This window comes from Ursus maritimus, unplaced genomic scaffold (genome assembly GCF_017311325.1).
Source record: "Ursus maritimus isolate PB19 unplaced genomic scaffold, ASM1731132v1 scaffold_13, whole genome shotgun sequence".
Classification (NCBI taxonomy): Eukaryota; Metazoa; Chordata; class Mammalia; order Carnivora; family Ursidae; genus Ursus; species Ursus maritimus.
Genome location: NW_024423675.1, coordinates 36,003,901 through 36,031,786, shown reverse-complemented (window position 1 = coordinate 36,031,786; position 27,886 = coordinate 36,003,901). Strand labels below are relative to the sequence as shown.

The following is a 27,886-nucleotide window of genomic DNA, read 5'->3' as shown; positions in this document are numbered from 1 at the left end:
GAGGAATGAGTAGAAAGAGGTCACACCTTATAATCGCCCTGGCATTTCTAGTGTGTGGAGGCCATATATCTCCTTTTAATTTAATCTCTGAAAAATGTACAGGGATTTCTACAGCTAAGCTGTTCAAATCGATAAAATTTATAATCAAGGCTGTCTAATCTCTAAACCTAATATAAAACTTCACAACTATTGATTACAAGTGAAGGATCTGCAAGCTGTTAATCATGCATGAAAGCATAGAATAAATGGTGGCTTCAGAAAAGGAAATGGACAAATAATCATCACCCCTGCAGTCCTTATCTGTCTTTCTATTCCCCTGAAGCAAGCGTGTTACCAGACACTGGAATTTTAAAATCAAAGGATGTGTTAAAGTGTGTCAATAGCCATTATCACTTTTGAAATTTGTGTACTATAGATTTTTTTAGTATAATTTAGAAGTTTTCTCTTCTTCAGAAATGGGATCAAAAGCAAATTAGTCTGTTGAATATGTGTGCAGAAGGAAGGAAAGAAAGACCTAAGTTAACGTAGTAAAATCACAATCTTTGTAAGAAGCAAAATGGTCCATACGTACTTGGCATGTCATTATAATGTACTCGTTCAGAGGAGGGGTGGAGGCTTTCACATCATAAGATAGCTTCACTTAAAATGGGCCCTCTTAACATTTCATCAACTAATATACTTCATAATAATGTTTCTAGTTTGAATTGACTGGCGCGTTCAAGGACAGACGTAAGATGTTTACAAGAGAGTTATGTAATTGAGGAAAACACGTACTGTTTCTGCATTGAAGCAGTGTTAGAAATGTTGGGATTAAAATATACGTGTAAATGGATTTTTCTGTCAGGCCTATCCATTCAAAAGAAAAAAAATTAAAATATATTACAGATTCACTTTTGTATGTACCTACAAAGTCATATTGATATGAAAAACTGAGCAATTTTAATAAGTGTTATGTCACGATGATAAGTAGGGAACCAGAAACCGACCGGCTCAGTTTTTATAGCTTAGAATAAAGTAGTGACGTGTCTTACTCAGAATTATTAGTCCAACATTCAATATATTTGTATCTGTGGGAGCATAGTGAGCAAATGAACCTATCCTCAAAGAGCATACAGGAAATGAAGACAGAAACAAATTCATTTAAAGTCATTTTTGAAACCTATGTCATATACCATAATATCTGCATATGGCAAGCACGCAGAGAAGGAATACGAAATAAGCATGTAGTGGCTCGGCACAACCATCGTGGAGAAATAAAATTTGTAAAGTCCTATTCAATGGAGAGACACAGACATAATCTTCACACAAATAGTAAGGTAATTTACCAAGTGGAAAGATAAGGAATAGAGATTATAGCAAAATGTGGAATCTCAGCTAACCACAGAGTCTCATCAGAGGCATAGAGTAAGCATGTCCTACTCATGGAATGGATGTCCTACTTCCGGAATGGATGGCTGGGAGCCTCCGATGGCTGTCTCACTGACCTGCTGGTAAACTGGCTATTGGCTGATCTAGACTGACCTCTGGACTACAACTAGGGCAACTAGACTCTGCTCTACATGTATCTCTCATTCTAAAAGTGATGGTGGAGGTTAAGAACAAGCAGGAGCTCACAGGACTTTTTGAGATACAGGCTGAGAACCAGCATGCCATCACGTTCACCTTGTTCTGTGCCCAAAGCAAGTCATAAGGCAGGCCCAAAATCAAAGGATGGAGAAATAGACCACACTTCTTCGGTGTGAGCAAAGTCACATGGCAAATAGTGTGACACAAGAAGTTAAGAGTTGGAACCAGCATTGTAATTACTACACAGAATTGAGTTCTTAGGTTCTATTTTCATTAGGTTTTTAACTTAAAATATAAAAATATATTAAAGCGATTTGCTTTACTGTTCAGAAAATAAAATTTCCAAGCATACACCATGGGCCAACCAGTGTGCTTGACATACAAAATATTTACCTCATATTTTCGGACAACCTAAGAAGTGTAGTCATTTATCTTCTTTTTAGGGATTAAAAAAAGGCATTGAAAATCGCCTCTGGAGTTTTGTCTTTACTATATACAACTCCTCAAAAGCCATCTTATTTTTTACACTACATATTATGTTTCCATATTATGGTTTTTTTTAGGGTTATATACAAATCACTCTACCTCTTGTGTCTGATTAATGCTGTTGCTAAATATTTTTATGAAAGATAAAGCTTATTTTTAAAGTTGGAGTCAATTTTTCTTTTTTTCTTCATAAATTAAGGAAATGCCTTTTCTTTTTTCTATTTTGTGCTTTATTCAAGTAGAGGCAGGTATCTATTGACTGTTTTTTTAAAATTTTATTTAGATTATAACACATAAGTGGAATATGCAATATCAGAGATGAATTGAAGTGGATTCATTGATAGTAATCACATGTTTCTTCCAATATAGTCTAATATTATCACATAAACATTTAAGAGAAAAACATTAAAGAGTCCCCAGATTTTCAGCTGCTCCTGTTCTGGAATGCGGATTCATGTTAAGACATTCAGTAAGATTTATCTATTGGAAAGACAATTATCTTTGTCTTTTTTTCCTTGTCACTTTGGTATTCTTGTTCTCTAAAAATCAAATGCTTTCCTTAGTATTATTTTAGAGGGGATGCGAATGTTAAGGCTAGTAGAATTATCTGACAAACTTCAGTCAGACTCTTGAAAGCGATGAAAATGACATGTTTTGGTTTAATTTGATGATATGCTTAGGATTGTTCTGATGGTGCTGGGTAAATATTTCTGTGACTCTGCGGGAGGGCTGAGTGAGCCATCCACCCTGTCATTCTATATCCCCTGAGTCCAAGCTTGTCATTTTAACAACACAGCCAGAAAGCCAGAGAGCTGACAGTTGGTTTGTGATTATTCCTGGACCTGAGGCTCCCTCATGTTACCTTACTAATCAAGTCATCTCGCCAACTTATCATTAACGCAATTTGACCCATGGGAGCAGAGATGAAATCTTTTTGGCAAGACTAATGATGCTATGAGATTGAAAAGATGTGCCATGTAAAACCTTGATTATCCTCAATCCTTAGCACAAGGAAAAGAATAAAAATACAAAGCATCAGTAGGGAAAAGTAAAGACAGTCTCTTCCAAAGACCTTAAGTTTTTCCTCCCCCAAGGTATGCAAGTGTTTTCTTCCTTTTTCTTTTAATTTACCTTTGTTCAGAAATTTCATCTCAATTATTTTTTACTTTACACTAACAAATATTTTCCCTGGCAGTCAGGAAATTCACTTTCCTTATGTTTGTTTTGATAAATGGAATGAAAATTGTGCTTTGCAGTCAGCTTCGAAGATTTCTGATGAAAAGGCAGCGGGGAGCACGGAAGCTCCCTGTCATGCTTCACTGTTCTTGGCTCGTGTACATCTTTGACAGGATCTTCTTTTTTTCCCTTGGCATGAGCTTTGGGACATCTTCTGTTTTCCTCTGACTGACAGCCGGATAATAAGTTTTATCATTAAAAACTGATTCTCAGAAAGACGATCTTTGCTCTTGATTCTCTTGTAGCTGCTGAAGCTTTTGTTTTCACAACTCTTTCAGAAAAACTAGAGATTATCACTACAAAAGGACATGGATATTGACCTGTCATGTCACGTGTTGTTTAGCAAGTACCAAAAAAAATTAAATTCCCTTTTATCTATTATCTAGAACCACTTATTAAATCATCTCGCTGTTGAGAGGTGACTCAAAGTCAACATGTTCTGTCTGTTCATGTTGCCTTTATTTTTCTTAACCTTCAGAGAATTATTAAGTAATTCTTCATTTTATCCTATCAAGTTGGGTTAAATATTTGACACAAAAATTGTTACAGGCATAAATCCCCGGCTTGATCTGTTTAGAATTTAAGTAAGTTCAGTGATACGTGAACTTCCTTGTTTACCTGCTAATTGTATAATCCTGGCTATAGATTTGATATGTAAATTTTCTGCCATGTCTTTTTATTTTTCTTGATTTTATGTGACCACTTTCTCTGCAACAACTAGGAAGTAGATGAGCAATATGAGGAAAAAGGGAATGGGAAAAGTTGGTAAAATTGGCTGATCAACATTTGGCAGGGAAAACAAAGAAAACCAGGTAATACTGACATTTCTCATCACTTTTTTTTTTTCAATTTACAGGTAGTATTTTCTTAGGACTTATTGGAAATGAATGAATGGAAGAGGGCTTTATGCCAATTTGGTTGCACATCTCTCCACAGGGCAGTTAATAAAAGGAGTTGAAATTCACCAGCTAAAGAGTAGAATGGGAAAGGATTAGATTTTGCTTATAGTTCCAGTTTCTACACCTGCTTCTTAATGTAAGCCCCCCAACCCTATTTTCCAAGTATATCACAAATGGCCTTAAACCTTTTTAATTCCAGGGGCTCCTGGGTGGCTCATTGGTTAAGCATCCAACTCTTGACTTCAGCTCAGGTCATGATCTTAGGGTTGTCAGATGGAGCCCTGTGTTGGGCTCCGTGCTGGGTGTGGATCCTGCTTAAGATTCTCTCTTCTTTCTCTCTCTTTCTCTCTCCTTCTGCCCCCCCAACACTCACTTGTGTGCTTGCTCTTAAATAAATAAATAAACAAAGAAACAATTTAATTCCACTGCTAGTGTCCTCAGTCCTTCTGTCACAGATTTCACTCAGTCTGAACCTCCCCTGACTGATGGCTCAGGGGAAGGAATGGATTAGGGTATATACTGAACACAGATTTCAAAAAGTAGAATGATCTAGAGAGTTTGACTTCTTTTTTTCTTTTTTTTCACCAACTTAACTTTGACCTGGGTGGCTCACCAATTTCCAACCCAAAGTTACCTCTATCCCTATTGAAGTCACACTACTTCTTAGCCCTAATTATTCTCCCTAACACGTTGCAATCTTCGGATTTCTCTACCTCCAGTCCTGCACAACCTCCTTGTTACACAACCTTGATACAACCTCCAAATTAAGTTTTCTAAAGTAATTAATTCATTATATCAATTTTCTGCCCACTCAGTGATTCTCTGTAGCCTTTTAGATCAAGGGCAATCTCTTCCCATGCCATCCAACATATTCCCCATCTTTTCCCAATCAATTTTTCCTACATAATCTCCTACTGGATAACTTGTTCAGCAACTAAATAGGATTCACATTTTTTTTTCCTCTCCTTTTGTATTATTTACCCAGACTATGTCTGTAGATCTTCATGCCTTATCCATTGAGATCTAATGCAAATGTCTCCTCCATTGGACGAGTGGAAGTTCTTTCTCGCTTTTGAATTCCTATGTTTTATTCTATTCATATACCACTTATATCATACTGTTTTAATTATTGATCTTTTTTTTCTTAGCTACCATCTTTACTAAATACATATTAAGCTCCTTGAGGCCTATTATTGTTTCTTTCACTTAGCATCCTCCACAGTATCTGGTATCATGCACTTTATGTAAGAGGCAATAACAGGTGAATGACTTATACAAAATATTTTAATATGATACTTTGCTGCATGAAAGTTACTCCCTTGCTGTACTTCTTCCCAAGTTTCTGCCAAAATATTGCCCCACAGCTTTCTTCAATTTCTTGTTTCTTTCCTGAATTTCCTTTTACCGAAAAAGTAAAAATGAGAAAGAGAACTGTTTTATAAAATCATATGTATGGGAATACCTAATAAAGGTTTGAAAAATGGAAAGTAAAAAATCGGGATGAAAGAACATTTAATAGGGGCGCCTGGGTGGCTCAGTCGTTAAGCATCTGCCTTCGGCTCAGGGCGTGATCCCGGCGTTCTGGGATCAAGCCCCACATCGGGCTCCTCTGCTGGGAGCCTGCGTCTTCCTCTCCCACTCCCCCTGCTAATGTTCCCTCTCTCGCTGGCTGTCTCTCTGTCTGTCAAATAAATAAATAAAATCTTTAAAATAAAAAAAAAGAGAACATTTAATAAATTTCAAAACACTTGACAGGACATTAATGAATGCGATCTCCATTGTTTTATCACCATTATGGTTATTTAGGTTGTTTGTTATAGATGCTATTTACTGTGATGCCCCGATGTGCCATTCACCGTGCTGGGTCATTTCTTTAAATTATTTAGTCCTCAAAACAGCAATACCCAGCTTATATATAACATAGTGAGTTTTCAGAAATACCCTTCTACCTCAGGTTATTCTGTGACTATCTTTATTTTCAATTTAGAAAATTAAAAATTTCATGTATTCATATCTCAGAAATATAATGAAGTTATTGGCGAGGCACAAGAATAATGGATCATTGCAAGGACTTTAGGTAATTTTATTGTTGAATTCTTTGATAGAATTTTCTCTGAATTAATGTCATAGTATTAGAACAGTCTAGAGTCTCTGCTGCTTATACTCTAATATAAAAATCCATCTGTATGTAGTCCCCCCCCACATCAGACCTAGTAGAATTCAGAGGAGTGGCATAGCAGAGTGCCTATCGTGTGGACGGTATATGTATATAAATGTACATGCATGAATACGTGTGTGTGTGTGTGTGTGTAGCTGAAAAGGTCCCACCTCAATAAAAACTGGGGAAAAAAGGGCACGTGCCAATTAAGAGAAAATGTAATTGGACAGTGATGTCCTCTGAGTTATTGCAGATGCCATAGAGCTCAAAATAATTGAGTTTTGTGCTGTGTGTGTGTTTACTTTGTTGAATGTGTGTTTCTGAAATTACACTAGGTGAAAGTAAAATTATGTTTTAAATCACTATTTTAGTAATAACAGTACAGTTTGCACCATTTATTTAAGCAACTGTGAAAAATGCAGATTTAAAAACATTATCTTGACCTTGTAGAATGAATATTTGCCTCTTAGAAAACTATTTCTTCCATAGCTCTTTTTTTTTATACCAATTAATAAAATACTGGTTACTGAAATTATGGTAGTGGTTTATACACAAATGTGTAGGATTTATAAGGCTACCCTTCCCTAATTTTAAATGAGAATTTTTAATATATGACTTATATGAGGGTCAATGTAAGCAGCATTTAAATACACCAAACAAAATTCTCACTCAAAGTTGAAACCTAGGTATTTTTTTACATACTACATAATAGACATAACTTTGCCAACTCATAGAAATAGAAGAACTGAGGATGTAGAACTGTTTTTTTTCACAGTGTATAAGCTGTGTAGCATTTATCTATCTACTTATCTATTTATTGAATATGAGATTAGGAAAGTAAAGGGTAGTGAGTTGCTTCTTTTTTCTTTTCTTTTTTCAAATTTTTATTTAAATTCTAGTTACTTAATACATAGTGTAATTTTGATTTCAGAAGTAGAATTTAGTGGTTCATCACTTACATACAACACCCAGCGCTCATCATAGCAAGTGCCCTCCTTAATACCCATCACCCATCTAGACCACCCCCCACCTCCCTCCCTCCATCAACCTTCAGTTTGTTGTCTGTCTTTGAGAGTGTCTTATGGTTTGTTTCCCTCTCTTTTCCCCCTTCCTATATGTTCATCTGTTCTGTTTCTTAAATTCCACATATGAATGGAATCATATGGTATTTGTCTTTCTCTGACTGACTGCCTTTGCTTAGCATGATACACTTTAGCTCCCTCCTGTTGCAAATGGCAAGATTTCATTCTTTTTGATGGCTGACTAATATTCCATCATATATATACACACACACACATGCACACACATACACACACACACACACACACACTTTAGCTCCCTCCTGTTGCAAATGGCAAGATTTCATTCTTTTTGACGGCCGACTAATATTCCATCACACACACACACACACACACACACACACACACACACACACCACAACGTTATCCATTCATCAGTCAATGGACATTTGGGCTCTTTCCATAATTTGGGTATTGTTGATAATGACATTGCGGTGTGTGCTTCCCTTCAAATCAGTATTTTTTGGATCCTTTGGGTAAATACCTAATAGTGCAATTACTGGATCATAGAGTAGTTCTATTTTTAACTTTTTGAAGAGCCTCCATACCATTTTCCAGAGTGGCTGCACCAGTTTGCATTCCCACCAACAGTGCAAGAGGGTTCCCCTTTCTACACATTCTCACCAACATTTGTTGTTTCCTGACTTGTTAATTTTAGTCATTCTGACAGGTGTGAGGTGGTTTCTCATCGTGGTTTTGATTCGTATTTCGCTGATGATGAGTGATGTTGAGCATCTTTTCATGTATCTGTTGGCCATCTGGATGTCTTCTTTGGAAAAATGTCTATTCATGTCTTCTGGCATTTCTTAACTGGACTATTTGTTTTTTGGGTGTTGAGTTTGATAAGTTCTTTATAGATTTTGGATACTAACCCTTTATCAGATATGTCATTTGCAAATTATCTTCTACCATTCCGTACACTGCCGTTTAGTTTTGTTGATTATTTCCTTCACTGTGCAGAAGGCTTTTATCTTGATGAACTCCCAATAGTTCATTTTTGCTTTTCTTTCTCTTGCCTCCAAGTTGCTTCTGCTTTTGACATTGAGTCACTCCATGTGGATACATTTGCATCTGGTCTTGTTCTTCCAAGCCCAGTTTGTGCATACTTTGCCGTAGCTCTAGGGCTATTCAGAACTTCTTCAAGCAGTTCCAATAGCTATTCAACTAGAGCAGAATTAAATAGCTCATACATTCCCTGTTTTCAGTGCTCTATAGAGGGGTTTTATAGAGGAAGCCCGAAGGCAAAAAGAAATTGGATATAATAAGATTAGTTAGAAGAACATTTCTACTTAAATTTATAAATAGGAAAATTAATTCTCTAATTATTTTATGGTTAGCTTAGGAGAAAATGTAGAAATACATAGTAAGTAATATAACAAAGAAGATTTAAGATTTGCTTCTTAAGGCTCTCAGTCCAGGAAGTGTTATATAGCTTCCTTTTTCCCTACTACTTTTCATTTCCACATTTTTCACATTCCTGTGTCTATTTTAATTTATTATTTTTTCTAGTTTTTTCTTTTTTTATCATGTTAAGTGTACTCTTTAATTCCAATGCCCTATTTCCCTCATCCCCCTACCCACCTCCTTTCTGGTAATCATCAGTTTATTCTCTATGGTTAAGAGTCTATTTCCTGGTTTGTCTCTCTCTCTTTTATTTTTGCTTTTGCTCATTTGTTTTGTTTCTTAAATTCCACATATGAGTGAGGTCATATGATATTTGTCTTTCTCTGACTTATTTTGCTTAGCATTATACTCCCTACCTCTATCCCTCTGTTGCAAATGGCAAGATTTCATTATTTTTTTAATGCTGAATAATATTCCATATATATATCATGTCTTCTTTATCCATTCAGCAGTTGATGGACAGTGGGCTTTTTCCATAATTTGGCTATTGTAGATAATGCTGCTGTAAATATCAGGGTGCATGTATTACTTTGAATTAGTATTTTTGTGTCCTTTGGGTAAATACCCAGTGGTGGAATTAATGGATCATATGGTATTTCTATTTTTAATGTTTTGAGGAACCTCCATACTGTTTCCCACAGTGGCTGTACCAGCTTGCATTTCCACCAACAGTGCAAGAGGGTTCCTTTTTCTCCACATCCTCACACCAAACTGTGTTGTTTCTTGTGTTTTTGATTTTAGCCATTCTGACAGGTGTGACAGGTTTTCTTTTTCTTTGAACAGGCTCTACGTTTGCTGTTCAGAACCATGGTATTTCTATGATGACTGCACTGTAAAGTCATCTGTAAACTTTAGATCATTACTAGGAATATCTGCTGGTTTTATTTGTTTGTTTGTTTATTGTCTCATTGTCTCTATTCATTTCCTAATTGACTTAGATAATTTTTCCCCACTCCCTTCAATGAAGTTATGTCATATATCTCTAACACAGTTACATTTTTTAAATTTAATTTTTATTTTTTAATAAATTTATAACCCCTTTACCCATTTTTCCACCGCCATACTCCCACTCTGGCAACCATTAGTTTGTTCTCAGTATCTCTGAACTTCATTCATTATTTTTCTTTTCTTTTTTTTAAATTTTTTTAGATTCCCCATATAAGAGAAATCATATGATATTTGTCTTTGTCTGCCTGACATTTCACTTAGCATGATACCCTCAAGGTCCATTCATGCTGCCACACGTGGCAAGATTTCATTATTGTTATGGCTGAATAATATTTCACTGTTGACGTGTATAGACACATGCATACTTCGGTTGTTTCCATATCTTGGCTTTATAAATAATCTGCAATACATATGATGGTGCATGTGTCTTCCAAGTTAGTGTTTTATTTTATTTGTATAAATACCCAAAAGTGGAATTGCTGAATCGTAGGGTAGTTCTATTTTTAATTTTTTGAGGAACTTCTATTCTGTTTTCCATAGTTATTGCATCAGTTTACATTCCCAACAACAGTGCTCGAGGACTCCCTTTTCTCCACATATTTGCCAACACTTGTTATTTTTTTCTCTTTTTGATAGTAGTCATACCGATTGGTATGAGCTGACATCTCATTGTGTTTTTCCTTTGCATTTCCCTAGTGATTAATGATGTTGAACATCTTTTCATGTACCCATTGGCCATCTCTATGTCATCTTTGGACAAATGTGTATTCAGATCTCCTGCCCATTTTTTAATTAGTTTTGTTTTTTTTTTTGCTATTGAGTTGTATGAGTTCTTTATGTATTTTGATTATTAGCCCCTTATCAGAGGTGTCAATATTTTCTCCCATTGAGTAGGTTGCCTTTTCATCTTGTTGATCATTTCCTTTGCTGTGTAGAAGCGTTTTGTTTAGAATGATGCAGTCCTACTTATCTGTTTTTGCTTTTCTTGCTTTCACTTTTTTGTGTCAGATTCAGAAAATCTGTGTCAGGGGGTTTATTGCCTGTGTTTTTTTCTAGGAGTTTTATGGTTTCAGGTCTTACTTTGAAGTCTAATCTATTTTGAGTTAATTTTTGTAAATGGTGCAAAATAGTGGTCTAGTTTCATTCTTTTTGTGTGGCTGTCCAGCTTTCCCAACACCTTTTATTAAAGAGACTGTTCTCTCCCCATTGTATATTCTTGGCTCCTTTGCTATAAATAATTCTCTCTATTCTGTTCCACTGATCTATGTGTCTGTTTTGGTGTCAATACAATACTCTTCTAATTACTGTAGCTTTGTAATGTAATTTGAAATCAGGGAGCATGATACCTGTAGCCTTGTTCTTCATTCTGAAGATTGCTTTGACTTTTCAGGGTCTTTAATGGTTCCATACAAATATTAGGATTGTTTTGTTCTATTTCTTTCAAAAATGCCACTGAAATTTTTAAGAAGATTTTATTTATTTATTTTAGAGAGAAAGAGAGAGCATATGAGAGAGAGAGAGAGAGAGAGAGATGGGGAGGGACAAAGGGGGGGGGGACAAATCTCAGGCAGATGAGGGAATGATCTCATGACCCTGAGATCATGACCTGAGCTGTAACCAAGAGTCAGACATTTTTTTTTGAAGATTTTATTTATTTATTTATTTGACAGAGAGAGGCAGTCAGCAAGATAGGGAATACAAGCAGGGGGAGTGGGAGAGGAAGAAGCAGGCTCCTAGTGGAGAAGCCTGATGTGGGGCTTGATTCCAGATCGCCGGGGTCACGCCCTGAGCCAAAGGCAGATGCTTAACGACCGAGCCACCCAAGCGCCCCAAGAGTCAGACATTTAACCAACTGAGCCACCCAGGCATCCCGCCATTTGAATTTTGATAGTATCACACTGAATCTGTAGATTGCTTTGGGTAGTACAGATATTTTAACAATATTGATTCTTCCAATTCATGAACATAGAATATCCATTTATTTGTGTCTTCTTCAATTTTTTATGCTTTTGTTATGCTTTTAAAATTGCATTAGAATGCAGGGTAAGTGCAAATTGAATAGTAGGGTAAAATGAAAAGATGATGAAAGAGAGTGAGCACTTGGAAATAGAGAAATTTATAAAGGGGGGAATTTCAGATTCAAAATAAGAGGTTTCTCAAGTATATAAATACTAGATCTAAAAAAAAAAAAAAAACCAGAGGAATAAATACTTGTTGGTGTTTGTGCTCATTATTTTATGGGAGATTTTCATTCATATACTCCAAGTATTTTAGGGAGAAATCTTACTTTCTTATTCTAGATACTTTTGTCACAAAGTGTGGCCTAACCTGAATATGACCTCTAAATTCTATCAGGTTGCTACCATTAGGCAGTGAAATCACAATTTATCTGGGAATTTGGGGATGGTGGTACCTGCAACTGCCCGGTCATCTCGGTGGTCAGGGATGCCAAAAAATGTGTTTGCACTGAGCTGTAGACTGAACTCTAAGTGTCATCACCTCACTCCTGTGCCTGGTGGGGACATGTGAGCCCAGAACTAGACATAATAAAGAGTTTTATGTGTTTTTTTAATGATTAGAAAGCCACGTCTTTCTTCCAACCTACTTACAATGCTTAATGTAAAACACGTAAAACAAAAGTGATAAAATAAGGAGACTGGATACTGTGAGTAATCAGAAGACTGGCACACAGCATTTAAAAAAATCTAAGCATTGGATTCTACCACGGATTAATTTGCATGTATATGTATGTATTTTTGTAGTTTTGAGGTTTTAAATGGCCACCAGAGTGTATTTCAGATGGCACACATAATACATTGAACTGGAATCCCAATTTGGGCTTGCCATCTGTGTACTGTGCTGATTATTTTTACAGAACTGAGATTTTAATCTCAAAAGTGAAAATTTATAAAACACTCAAATTGGGCTTTTTGTATTATTTATTTTCCTTCTTTTTTGTCTACTGACTCCCATTTAGCAAGAGCATTGACTATTCTTTGTGAGTTAAGGGAGGTACCAACATGGCTTTGACCTTGGCCTTGATTTTAATCTCTTTGCCCAATCAACATGTGAAAGCTTAGCTGTGTTTTGGTTTGTTTACTGTGTAGACTTTGCCATGGCCATGACTTCCACAGAGTAATTATTTTGATTAAGTTAGACAGTTAAAGTTAGTCTTGCATGAGGAAAGAATACACTTGGGAAGCGGTGATGGATGGACTCCAATCTTCAGAGTGTTTAGTTCTGCCAGCATTTTCCAGTTGAATGGAAATTCACCTCCCAGTTTGGTTTGGGTGACAGTGAATGGACTGTCAGACCTGAGTGTTTCCTAGAAAAAGATGGAAAGAGATCAAGAAGGATCGATGACACTGTGACTATCCACATGTGTTCCTGCAATTTTTCTCAGATACTTTTCTGCTTTGATGAACAACATCATTACTGAAATAATAAATGTTAATTAATATCTGCGTCACTTTTTGGTAAATGGTAGTTTAGTATTACAATTAGACTAATTAGTATACACCATAGCTGGTGACATGACAAATCATAGAGCAGAACGTGTTGACTCTTATCCATTATGATATATTAGCTAATTCACTTGCTCAGTAACGACAAGAGAAAAAGAGAGATGGGAAATTGGGCAGTAACAACAGCAACTATAAAGGCATTATGGCCACATTTTCAGGCTTTTGTCTTTCCGCCATGTTCCTGAGTACTGCGGATTGTTAACATTTTCCATTTCTTTTCGCATTGGTAAATCCTAGCCCCTGATAGAAACCTTCAGGAATTAAGATCATGAGTACATAAAGAAAAGGAGAATAAAAGATGACTTCCACATTTCCCTAGGTTTACACATGCTGTGTCATGCTCAGTGCTTGATTTTACCAAGATTATTCATTGTAAGGTTGACAGCCATCTGCATCTTTGATTTATGTTTCAGAACCTATGCGAACCCCAAAGACGTTAAAGATTGCTGAGATACAGGCAAGACGCATTGCTGTGGACTGGGAATCCTTGGGTTATAACATTACTCGTTGCCACACTTTTAATGTCACTATATGCTACCATTACTTCCGCGGTCACAACGAGAGCAAGGCAGACTGTTTGGACATGGACCCCAAAGCCCCTCAGCATGTTGTGAGCCATCTGCCACCCTATACAAACGTCAGCCTCAAGATGATCCTAACCAATCCAGAAGGCAGGAAGGAGAGTGAAGAGACGATTATTCAGACGGATGAAGACGGTATGTTCATACTTCGTTATTTTAAAAAGGGGGATTATATAACAGGATTATGTCATTGCTTCCAGTTTTCTCTAGAGTCGCCAAAATTGAATCGGGTTCAGAAATCTGCTAAATACTCTTAACGAGATTAACTTTGGAAAGAGTTTGCCTTTAACTAAAGACCTTAACATTCTTCAGCGTAGCATCAAATACTAGATGAAATGTCCCTCTCCTGTTTTCTGTTTTTATATGTTAGAGAAGTCACTGCTACACCAAAGTTTAAATAAAGTTTTTCCTCTTAAATGTGCAAAAATAATTTTCACTATTCATGGCATTACATCATTTACCTATTGGTGAAATGCACTTGGTTAACATTTAGTTTTTTACGTTTTACAAACCAATATTAGCAGCTTTCATTTTCCTTAACATTTGAAAACAGCACCATTTGCCTGTTCCACTCATTTTTAGATGGTTTCGTGTAAGTTTAAATATAAAAGAAGGTTGAAGTTCATATCTTATGGCTTATTTAGTGAGTGGAGGCAAAGCTGAACTGGGAGTCAGGAATCCTGAGTTTTCAGTCCTGGCACTAATAACTCTATCACCTTACCCAATCTGTTTACTTCTCTAGATTTCCATTTCTCATCCCTATATGAAAAGTTTAAATAAGATGATCTCTCAGGTTCCATCTGCTTCTAAATTTCTCCATGAATAGCCTGTCAGTAGGGCCACATTTTTGTTTGGACTTCAGAAAACAGGATATATTTCATACCCAACTGTTTCCAATTTCCCTCAAGTTCTGAACTTTAGGCCCAGATGTATATTTTGATGACTATCAAGTATGAGAGTGCCTTAAGATAGGTCAGTATACTACAGTTTCTAGAAGTTTCTCCGTATCACTTCAAGCCTTCTCACTCTGAAAAGTAGAAATGACCCAGATTTGCTCTATTATTTTCAGTCATAAAGGGAAGTGAGAGCTTTTCAACCTCATTTAGCTCAGATTTTGAAGAAAACAATATTGTCCTAAAACTATGCATAGAGTTATTCTCATATTCCTAAAATTTTCAAAGAATAAACCTAAGACTTACTTATGATAAATGTATTTTGTCATGTTTAAGGTAACCGAACATGATTACCTCAACTATCATGTTTGAATTTGCACCTGATCTAAGCCTTAATAATATTTCAGATAACAAAAGTTGCTCTGATACATAAGCACACACTCATAACCCCCCCACACATACAAAACACACCCCAACATATGATTATATAAGAAAGAATAATTAGCATAGTTGTGTTATGGATGGATGATAGAAACGGAAAGTCTAAGCAGATTCGAAAGCTTTGAAAAATCTCTATCTCATTTCATAAAGTAGGATAAATACTAAAATGTCTGTATTACACTAGACATTTGTAAGCCATGGTTTTAGTAATAATGTATTTACACACTTTATTGCCTACCCTTAAAATTTTAAAAACTTGATTTCTTAGTCATTTTAGACTTGGTTACTTTTGTGTTTTTTCTGCCAATCACTCTCTAATAATATAATTCATTTTGGTGGTATATTTTGGTATGGCTTTTAGCTTGCCTTTCTTTCCCATAAGCCAAAGAATGTAGTCAGGCTCATATAACTTTTTCATATTTCATTAAATTTTTAAATGTATTTTTGGGTGTACATACAACTAGATTAATAGGAAGTGAATTGCTGTGGAATCTTAAATTATGTCCCAAATTCATCAACTTCATGACTGTGCTATTTCATATAGAAACAGTTTTATAAACATAAGATGAAATTAAATATATAGTATATAATTTCAATATTGTTTCTTATTCTAGTTTTATTTTAAGGTATGTTTTGAAGAACTTTTTTACTAGCTGTAATGATATTGAGTTGCATGTTACTATTTCATAGCATGGTCACAAAGTAATTCTTTCTACTGTGACAACTTTTTTTCTTCTCCTCTGTTTTATATACTTTGTATAAAGTATTTTCAAGTAACTCAGTCTTCAGATCTGCTCACATGAGCTCCAGTTTCTACATAGAATGCTTGATATGATTCAATGTTCCGGAGGGGGGGACAGAATATCTAAATCATAATTTATTGTTGTAAAGATCAATGGGTTATGATGATCTAATTAAGTCAGTCTTACTAAATTATTGCTGCCCTATATACATAGGAAAAGAATAAATTATCAACCATCTAATAAAAGAATATAATTTCATGAAAAGAATTCTAGGGACATCCATAAATCATGAGAGCAAAGCTAAAATGATTTCCCACCAGAACCCTAAGGTAGAATTTATATTTAATTTATTGCATACATTTTTTTAATGCATGGATAGAATTTTTTGTATGAGATTTTGTTTTCATTTTTTATCCTAGCATTTACAAAAATCAATATTATGAAGTTAGCTCAGCAGAAAACCCTGGTTTGGGGACATTTTTTGCTAATACAGAGCTATTTTTAAATGTACATTTATTATATTTTAAAGTTTGTAGTGCTTATTTAATATAATCTTGCCCCACCCACATTTCATTTTTCCTCTCTCTTCCATTTTGAGAGTTATATTTTAAAGGACTTTCTTATACGCAAAAAAGAAAAAAAAATAGCTGAAACTGCTTTCAAATAAATCACAAGCAGGGGAATGAAAGTCAGCATTCTGTCTCCATTAAAAGTTGTTGATGTGGAAATGTGAAGTGACGTTCCCTGCAATATGAAGACGGCCATGATGATGGTCTTAGTAACTTCATGTTCTATTTACACAAATCAAAGTACATACAGACATTCTGCATTGACGTTGCCTTCCTTCAGAGGTGTAGAGTTATTAAATATAATTTACTGTGCCCACTCCCCACCCCACCTGTTTATGTGTGTGTTTTGTAGTTCACCTAAGTGTAGTTCTTTCTCTTGTCTGCTCTACTAGTCCGGGTGCAAGAGCAGTAGCATGGTACTATCTTGGCCATAATTTTTCCACAGACTTTTCCCTCTTGCAAATATGACCTGTAAGTACTTTAAGTGGATTTTATTGACAAAGTAGAATATGTGTAAGAAGAGCAGAGAGGGGCGCCTGGGTGGTTCAGCCGGTTAAGCATCCGACTCTTGATCTCAGCTCAGGTCTTAATCTCAGGATCTTGATGTCAGGGTCATGAGTTCAGGCCCCATGGGCTCCATGCTGGGTGTAGAGCCCATTTTAAAAAAAAGAAGAAGAAGAAGAGCAGAAAAACACAAATTCTAGGAAGAATGCTCTTTAATTCTACTCCTCTTCCAGTGCAGAATTATGCAAACATTTTTAAGTATCTTTATTTGTAAACAAAATACATCTACACCATTTTATATATTAGTTGGCCAAATTGTGGTTAGTGAACACAGGTAGTAATTATAATACCATCAAATAAACATTTCTCACTAATTGGGGTCTTGCCTCCTCCTTCCTTCAGCAGCCACCATCTGTGGAAGTTATGGAAAGGTGAAGAAATACTTTTCCTTAATTACAATCATAAGCTTATTTTCACTCCACTCAAATGGCATAACACCTATCACCCTTGTTAGTTAACAAACTAACACCCATGGCAGCTTCCGTAAGTGCCCCAGAGTACACATAGGGGCCGTGATGGCCTCTCTGCCTTGATCAACTGTGGTCTGTGCCAATACAGGGGACCTGGGACATGCAGGCAAGTGGATGCCTTTGGTTAAGTTCTCCCTACACCCTCAGCTGACAGATGCATGTACATATCTCCTGAAGTTTAGTGCTGGCATCTTTTCTGTATATGGATTTCTTTCCTTTATGGTTTTTTTCTTTATGAATTTATTATTAATGTGCCAAATTATATTGGCTGTCCCAGAGGTCATAACATCATTCATCGTCTCCTTGTGGTCTGAAATAAATCTTCCTATTTTGACGTATCGTTCAGAATGTCTTGATGCTGCTAGCTACGATGCAGTGCATTTCCTTTGATCCAGTGATTTTTAATTTACTTCAGTCCTCACAAAATTGCTGTATACTCTGCAACTACATTTCTAGATAATGCCATGTGTGAAGTTCGCTGAAACGTTAGATTAAGGAAAAATATTAATTAAAAACCATACTTGCCCAATATTGGGTCAGTATTTCAAAAGAAAACACATTTTTTTAAGCAAAGTAGGATGGATAGGGTATATATTTAAACATTATCAGAACAAGAAACTGGATATTTGTGTGAATAAATAGCAACTATGTATTTAGATAAAATATATAAAAGCAAAGAGCAAAAGTCTCTGATGTTTTATATTTTGTCAGTAGAAACTGACACATTGTTCATTGCTGCCACTGGGTATTGTCAGTTATATGACATTTGCAAATAAAGACTGGTATGAAGGTTTCTCAACTCTTGTCATACCTGGGGACACTTCAGAACTGGTTATGATGATTGTTGAATTCCGAACAAGTCTGATGTTATAAAATGGTTTGATGCTTAGCTTTGCAAAAGGGAGTATCACTTAAAAGACTGAAGCAATGATATTTCAACCTATTTTAAAGGTTGCTTTTTTTTTTTTTGAATTGTAATAATCAGTGCTGTCTTTTTTAAGTTACAGAAATTTAATAAGGATAGCAGTAAGACTCAGATTGACTGTTAATGGGCATTTCAATTCAGTATTCAGTGATTTGGCTTTTAAGTCCAAGGAGTGTTAATTATTATTATAATTCATTATTTAATGAAATTTGTTTATGGAGACACTTTAGGAGCTTATCATAATCTTCAGAATATCTTTCGGGGAAATATAACTCTGTTCTTGAAACAAATTACAAATGAGATCTTCATGTTATTAGAGGTATACAAAAGAGAAAACTAGACTATACAATTTATTCAACTCTCTAATGTGATAGAATATTCTTTTGAATAAAAATAACTTTGGAGTTGTACATTTTCTGCATTAGAAGCTTATAGATTACTTTAAATTCCCATTTGTTAAAAATCAGAAAGTTGGTCACATAGCTTACTTTCTTTTTAAGAACACATTTTTAAAATTTTTAATTTGGCTTATATATTATAGTATTTACTTTTTCTGTTTCTGATGCAAGGATCTTTATAACCAAAAATGTATTTATTTGTAGTGCCTGGCCCTGTACCAGTCAATTCTCTTCAAGGAACATCCTTTGAAAATAAGATCTTCTTGAACTGGAAAGAACCTTTGGATCCAAATGGAATCATCACTCAGTATGAGGTATTGGGAGAATAAGGAAGTTAATTGAAATGTGGGTTGAAGGGAGCGTAAAAGGAAAAAGTTAGAGAGAAATAATGAAAAATGAGTAAGTGAGGGTTAGGGGATCAAAATCATTTTTAGGACTCCTCTGTTTTAGTTTACAAATTCCTTGATCCCAGAATTGAGTTTCAAAACAAATATTGGATGGCACTTAGAATTTTCTAATTCTTAAAGTAAATGTATGTTTTTGTTGTTGTTTTAGAAAAGCAGGATGGGCCTTTTCAAACAGACTTACTGATGGTTGTAAAGAATGAATTTTTATAGAATTAAGATACTCATATTTTCTGTTGCAATTAGGGGAGGCCACTGAATGTCAGTTGTGTCAGAATAAAGGATTACTACCAAAACAGCAAAATATATTATAAACTTGACTATTCCAGAGCTTCATCTCAATTTTGATTATAAATCATTATCATATTTTTAAAGAGGAGAAGCTAAAAGAAGAAAAGGTCATTATAATTGCACAAATGTGTAGTTCTGTTCCTGCATAGCCAGTGTTGATTAGAACATAAAATGTTTAAATTTCTAGTGGCTACAGAGTGCATGATGGGAATGGGAATCACTAGAGCAGCCTTATAAACTGTGACTGTATTAGCACACTTGAGTGCTTTTTACATGAAATCTGTTATGTAACTCGGACAGAGTATGGGATGATGTTACTTACAACAAACATTTGTTGAACACTTTCTGTTTTCATATACATTAAAATACATAACCATAAGATTGTGTATGTATGTGTAACCATATTTAAGTAAATTAATTCATCTTTTGATGAAAGAAAATAAATGCATGTTGGTCCAGTCAGATATTTTACCTCTAGGTATATCTATGGCTGGCTGGATGGATGGATGGATAGACAGACAGACGTTAGATATAGAATGACTGCAAAATAACCATATCCAAATGAGAAGGAAAAGAAGTTTAAGAAAAGTGTGATTCACGCTACAGAGATACCCTCGAATATTACCTTATTTAAAAGAGGTTTATTTAGATTATATCATGACTTATATTGCATATGTAATAGCAAATATATTTCTTAAAACAGGTCAGCTACAGCAGCATAAGATCATTTGACCCTGCGGTTCCAGTGGCTGGACCTCCCCAGACTGTATCGAACTTATGGAACAGCACCCACCATGTCTTTATGCATCTGCATCCTGGAACCACCTACCAGTTTTTCATAAGAGCCAGCACAGTCAAAGGCTTTGGGCCAGCCACAGCCATCAATGTGACCACCAATATCTCCGGTACGCAAAGGATTAAAGTGCAAACAAGATTGGTTTGTAATAACATGTCCTAGAGAATCATATATGCACTCAGGGTAGTCATCTCACTTATTAAACCTTTAATATAGCTAGCTATTCCTGATCGAAGGTTCATCAAAGAATGATGTGAATACTACTCCTGGGGCGCCTGGGTGGCTCAGTTGTTGAGCATCTGCCTTCGGCTCAGGGCGTGATCCCAGGGTCCTGGGATCAAGCCCCACATCAGGCTCCTCTTCTGGAAAGCCTGCTTCTTCCTCTCCCACTCCCCCTGCTTGTGTTCCCTCTCTCGCTGGCTGTCTCTCTGTCAAATAAATAAATAAAATCGTTAAAAAAAAAAAAAAAAGAATATACTACTCCTGAAACCAATATTACACTATATGGTCACTAGCTAGAATTTAAATAAAAATTTGAAACAAAGAATTATGTGAATACAGATTATAACTGGTTATATGTCCAAACCCAAAAACATCTCAGTCACTTTTAATTGACAGTGGTCCCTTTTAAAAATGTCATTTTCTCTTAATTAGAAATATTTAAGGGGGCGCCTGGGTAGTGCAGTCGTTAAAGCGTCTGCCTTCGGCTCAGGGCGTGATCCCGGCGTTCTGGGATCGAGTCCCACATCAGGCTCCTCTGCTAGGAGCCTGCTTCTTCCTCTCTCACTCGCCTGCTGTGTTCCCTCTCTCACTGGCTGTCTCTCTGTCACATAAATAAATAAAATCTTTAAAAAAGAAAAAAAGAAATATTTAAAATTCATTATGAATGCTAACAGACTGATTATACCTTTGAGGAGTTGGTAATTATTATGGTATCACATATCTACTGTAAGTGGATTTTATCAAAAGAATGATAGTAGATCTTTGATCCACTGTTATAGTGCCACAGACCTTGTCTCTCTTTTCCATTTTCCCTGACATTCTGATATCTTTAAGCAAATATGAGTAATTCTTTCTCTTAGAAATCTCATGTAAATTTATCTAAGTTTCAGAATGGTAAAGTACAGGAGAACTTAAGTTGATAAACAAATACAGTTAAATTTCACATTATTTTATGCTCACAATTTCAGTTTGTAATTGACTAGGTTATTTACAGATATAATTTCTCATTTGGTCATCAGTTAAACCTGATTAAATTTGGCCAGTTATTAGCATATATGCCGTAATTCTACTCTAGCTTATGTAATGTTTTATCTTAGTTATTTAAGATTACTAAAGTAAATATATATTATAGATGTAACATTTCTATTTGGAAACGTTTTGAATATAAAACCCTAAAAATGTATATCATGAAAAATATTAGTTATTCCAATATGAGCTATTTGATTTATCTTATTCTAACAAAAAAAGAATTTTAAAATATCATCCATTATGTTAGAAAATAACAATGTATTAAAACTGCCAGTTCACTTCCTAATGGAACAATTCTAAATCACCCATTTAAATATTTATTGAATCACTAGAAAATATGACCTGGTGATATCATTGTACAGTGAAACATGTTTCCTGCCCTCTAGAATGAGCCATAGTGCTGTATTTGAATACGATCCTTCAGTGGAGATAGTTACAGAATGACATGAACTTATAAAACTGAGAACATTGAACAGATGGGCATTATCAAGAACCATATTTTATTATTGTTTAGACATGGCATTTTTTTATTGAATAAAAAATTTATAATTAAAGACCAGAACACCCATCTAACATTTTCTTTGAATTATTTAACTGCAGTTTTACTTGAATCAACCTATATACATGGGTACTTGATTTGGACTTCAAAAACTTGATTGCAATCACTGTATCTTCAGAACATGTAGTAATCAAGCCAAGGCTAATAAAATTTATGGTTAGCGGGGTTCTCAGCCTCACTTGAAATTTTAAGGTAATTTATTGTTATTTATCCTTTGAGTGCAGAAATTATATCCCTCAGCATTTTGAAAACAATTTAAATAAAAGTGAAATCAAGTTATTGGAGGCATGTTGCATGGAGGCTTAGTATGTGTGTATGTTTTAATACATATATTACATATATAATCCACACGTATATAATAGTGTACATATTTAATCTGTTGATTCTACTTCCTAAATAACTCTTCAGATAATTTATCTCTTTCTGATGTCATTGTTTGTTCCTTTCCCTCTGGACCGTATTTTAAACAGATCATTGAAATATCTTTCCAAGCACTGTCTTTGCCTTCAGACTTACCTTGCTTCAATATATTTTTCTATCGATCTTTGTACGACATATATTTCTTTCCTAAATTTTTTCAAAATCTAACATATTGCATTTAGTAGGATAAAGCCCAAACATCCATGCATGATTAGCATTTGTGCCCCTTAATTTTGTAGTTCCTTCCACCCACCACTCCTACCGGTGAACCCAAAGTTCCAGGCCTAGCACTGCTTGTAGCTGTCATAACACAAAGTCTCCTTTCACGTGATGATATCTTCAAACATTCTGTTTCCCATCTCTTGCATTTTATTGGATACTTGTCCTGATGAGTTTTTACTGCCCTTTTAGCATTCAGCTCAAGCATTGTCTAAACCCTAAAGTTGTCTCTGTTTCATTTTTCTATCTCCCAACCTTGGTTTAGACTAGTTGTTCTCCCAAGTGTGGTCCACAGACCCACAGCGTCATCATCACCAGAAAACTTTCTAGAAATGCACATTATGAGGCTCCTCCCTGGACCTATTGAATTAGAAACTCAAGGAGAAAAGAGCAGCAATCTGGGTTTTAAGAAGCCTTCATGGGCTTCTGATCTCACTAGTTTGAGAACCACTCTTTTAGCAAATGAACTGACTCCTCTTTAAGTCACCTAAAATTTGGCTATGATTTGTTGTTGTTGTTGAAGATGCTGACTCGTGGGGCACCTGGGTGGCTCGGTCAGTTGGATGTCTGCCTTTGGCTTGGGTTGTGATCTCAGTCCTGGGTTTGGGCTCCCTGCTCAGCGTGGAGTCTCCTTCTCCTTCTCCCTCTCCCTCTGCTCCTCCCCCCACTCATGCTCTCTCAAATAAATAAATAAATAAATAAATAAATCTTTAAAAAGAAAAAATTCTCACTCTTGATAAAATGTGAATCTCTACTTTTAATTCTATAAATGTCAGAGACCATGTTTTGTCTTTATACTCATAGCACTTACAAAATTTGATACGTTGTATATATTCAAGAAATATTCAATGAATGAATGAAATACTTTGAAATTCATATTAGATGCCATTTGTCCTCAGTTTCTCTGATAATGCACACGTTTCACTGGTCATGTCCTCCCTAAAATATCTTTCTACATAAAAATATCCAAGAGCCATTTGAGGTTATTTTTTCACCGAGTTCAAAATTAGGGAGCCCTCTCCCCCACCCCAACCATTATCAAATATTTTGAAAACTTACGAGTTTCTACTTTTCAAGAATCTGACAACTAATGCACTAGTTCATGCTCAACAACAACTGCAGTTCCCATTCCCATTCGCCACACTTCCTCAGTATGTTTCTATCGTGGCTACAATCCAGATACTAACACCAGAAACTAACACGTTCCACAACCTTTATATCGTACACAGCACCACCTCACCAGGCAGCCTCTGGGTCACTTCCTGCCCTCTCTGCCTCCACATCTCCTTGTGCACATCCATAACCAGGACTCCCCTGAGTCAGCACTGTTCACCTCCCATCCCATCAATGCTGGTTTCAAGGTCTCAGGAAACCAAAAGCCAAAGCACCTTCACAAAATGTTTGGTATGTGTGTCCAAGTCGCCAGATGATAATTTAAATTTCAACAACAAATCGTGGCTTCATATCTTCTGCTGGCTTAAGTTCCCAGGGTTAACATTCAGTAATATATGTTATTCTACAAACGGAGGTACATTTTAGAAAATTGAATCTGAAACTGGTTTTCCCCCATTCCGGATCATTTATTCATCCTGAACTGCGATATAATTCTGCTAGTTGACAGAAACCTTTTTCTTTTTTCATTAATCACTTACCAGCTCCAACTTTACCTGACTACGAAGGAGTCGATGCCTCTCTCAATGAAACGGCCACCACAATAACTGTACTGTTGAGACCAGCACAGGCCAAAGGGGCACCAATCAGGTAAGAGGGGGGAAATAATAGTAATAGGGAAAAATAGCAGTAGGAGAGGTGTCTTCTCATAGTTGCTTAACAGTCAATATAATGGTTAATTTCTAAGACATGTTCATCTGACGATGACTGTCAGAAAGGTTTTATTTTTGTTTTGTTTTTGTTTTGTTTGTTTTTCATTTGGACAAAGCCTGCAGATAGACTTTTAAGAGTAAGATTTGAAGGGGGTTTTTGAGATATTCATGAACCGAACCATTCTCTGTACTCTTTGATTTAAGAGCCTTGCTCTTTGATTTTTATTTTCCTCTAGTTCCATTTCATTCCACTTCCTCTGTCGATATCTATGGGATATGAGCTTTGAGGGTATTTATCAGAAATAGAAGGGGGAAAATAACTCCTATCCAATGCATTAAATCTGTTATGAATAATTTCATATGAGTGCTTGAAAAATAGGAAGCTTTGAGGAAATAAAAGGAGATTAGTTATAATGAATGCAGCTTATGTGACCTTTTAATTCCTAAATTGTTGCTTCTCAGGAATTCCATAGTAAATATTAAAATTCAATTTGCCATTTCCTTTTTCTATCCGATATTAAAATCTCCCATATTACCCTCATCTTGCAGATTATGAGCCATGTTGTTTTCAAGAATTGATTTGAATTATTCCAATGATTTTAATTCTTCATTTTTGTAATTAGATAAATGTCCAAAACGTAAGCAAGTTTCCACGTGAAGCTTGTAGATTTTATTTTTATACTTCCCTTGAGAAGTAAATCAAGGCACAGAAATCAGTGCAGATATTTCAGAATTGATTCAACTCAAGTTGTTTACGCATTCATTAAGAAAATAAAATTAATCTTTGTTCTGTGTAAGAAATAAATACATTTTACCTTCTGAGCATATATGAACCATTCAAACAGGCCTATATCATAGGAAAGGGAGGCTTTTTTAAATTTAAAAAAAAACTAATAATAGGGGCGCCTGGGTAGCGCAGTCGTTAAAGCGTCTGCCTTCGGCTCAGGGCGTGATCCTGGCGTTCCCGGATCGAGTCCCACATCAGGCTCCTCCGCTATGAGCCTGCTTCTTCCTCTCCCACTCCCCCTGCTGTGTTCCCTCTCTCGCTGGCTGTCTCTCTGTCACATAAATAAATAAAAAATCTTTAAAAAAAAAAATTAATAATAAAAAAATTAATAAAAGAACCTGAGTCCGTAAAGAAAACTCCTTTCTATTCTGTCTCACTAAAAATCTTGGGAAAGCCATGCTGGAGAACAAGAGAGATCACTGAATACACTTGTAAAATAAACACTTAGGAAGCACGGGCTCCTTGAAAATGGGAAGTACGTATATAGTGCTATTCATGCATCAGTGATCTGTGAGTGAGTCTGATTGCTGATCCAGAGGAGAAAGAAAATGCCTGCGTTCAACATCTTCCTCTATTGACAAGTAATCAGGGTCATTCACATGTTCCTACCTGTGATGAAATTTACTTTCTAGGTGTTCACTTCTGCTACTCCTGTTTAAATGAGCTACCAGGTACCTGCATTTATCTTGTAAGAGTTAGATATTTGAGTGAATTCAGCTTTACTTAATGTAAGTTGCACACACAGTGTATAGTTATTATTGACCCTCGTGCTACGTGATGTAACTTCCACTAGCTCTTCAGTCATTTAATCATTTTATGACACAGATGTTAACTGACTGTGTATTATGTGCCTGGCACTGTGCTAAACTCTGTTTGTAGATCAAAGACAAAATGATCACAGCAGAGCACATAGCCTGTGCCCAGACAATCAAGGAGTCTATACCTTGTAAATTCTTTGCTTACAATTGGTGTTGAGGAGCTTTGTTGAATTAGTGAGTATGTTATCAATAACATGTTTTGAAATCAAAAGCCTTTCTTTTGCTTCATTTACATTTACTTATTACAAAATTTCTAATTTCCAAAAATTCATATAGTCTGAACTAGTGGTTATATAAAAATCATCCTTAATAATCCTATAACCTCTTTCTCTGACACAAAAATGTACTTCTTTGTATTTGTTGGGAAAACATTTCACCTACTCTGGAATTGATTCCAGTGGCTGAGAACTCCAAATTTTACATCATAGGAGATTAGTGCTCGAAAATTAATTTACAACCAGGAATACTATAAGAAGAAATAATTAAATGATATGTAAACAACTAACTATTTTTAAAGACTTTTAGTAAGAGGGGAAAAAAATCTGCTTTTCAACTAATATTCTAATCCCATCTTGTCCATCTTTATTTTTTATTTTTTACAATGACTTGCCCAGCTATCTGGGAATAGCCATAGGTAGGGACCAGGTGGCTGGACCAGACTGGTCTTGTTGGGCAGTTTGGACTCAGATGAGCCCTGCTTCTGCTTCCTTTGCTTTTTGAATCTTCCAGGAGGTAGTCGTGTCTTCTTTCCTCTGACCACATTCCTACCTTTGATATTGCTGCCAGGAACTGAAACCTTTATCTTAAGGCTAATCTTGTCCAGTGTCTAATTTCTTTGAAGATGAGGACCCAGATTGATGTACTCAGTTTTCATAGCACTGTATTTATGTCTGATACTTCAAATCTTTGATTGGGTGCCCATGATTTCTTCAAATTCTTGAAGCTGTTTTCCCTTTCAGACAGATTCATATTTATGTCGGCCTATTAGAACCTCTTATCTGCTAATGCTTGTTGCCATTCCACTCTGTATGTGGCCCATCTTCTTCCCTCCCAATAAAAGCCAGACCTATTTACCACCTAGCTAAACCTCCTGAGATCCATGTTAATAGCCTCTGCCAGACTGCACTTTACCATCCATTTGTCCCAAGTCCAGTGGAAATACCTAAGTCGTTCTGCTCTGGTCTTCCTAATGTCAAACAAACTCCAATTCCTGAAGCCTCCATCATAGCACCTTGTTATAAAGAGTCTGTACATTGAGTTCAGTTTAGTGTTATCAAGAAAGCCAAAGTTATCAATGGTTTCTGTAAATTTATTGATTCCAATGACATTCAATATGCACCAAGGGCTGAACTGGATACTTGAGTAGAAATCTACATAAGGCGATTTAATACATGCCCTCGACTGGGATGGCAGACTCATAAATCAATGGATGATAATGCAGTATGAGAAGTGAAATGACAGCAGTTAGAACATGTGGTACTAGAGCTGAGTTTTGAAGGAGATATGAGAATGAGCTCAGCCAAGAGTTGCTTTGAAAAGAGGGGAGAGGTTGCTGAGAAGAGAAGACACAATGGTCCTCCCCAATAATTGCAAAGTGAATGATTGGATATGTGGTGCATGGCCATGCACCACAT

General features: G+C 35.8%; 1 protein-coding gene across 2 annotated transcripts in view; it reads left to right on the top strand.

Moving 5' to 3' along the window:
• PTPRK (protein tyrosine phosphatase receptor type K) overlaps positions 1-27,886 on the top strand; it is a 540,066-nt gene that overhangs the window by 406,290 nt on the left and 105,890 nt on the right. For both annotated transcript variants that reach the window (XM_040627788.1, XM_008691238.2), the window contains exons 8-11: positions 13,714-14,016; positions 19,089-19,198; positions 20,283-20,484; positions 24,480-24,585. In XM_040627788.1, the coding sequence (XP_040483722.1) occupies positions 13,714-14,016; positions 19,089-19,198; positions 20,283-20,484; positions 24,480-24,585 (721 nt within the window). The remainder of the gene's footprint in view (positions 1-13,713; positions 14,017-19,088; positions 19,199-20,282; positions 20,485-24,479; positions 24,586-27,886) is intronic.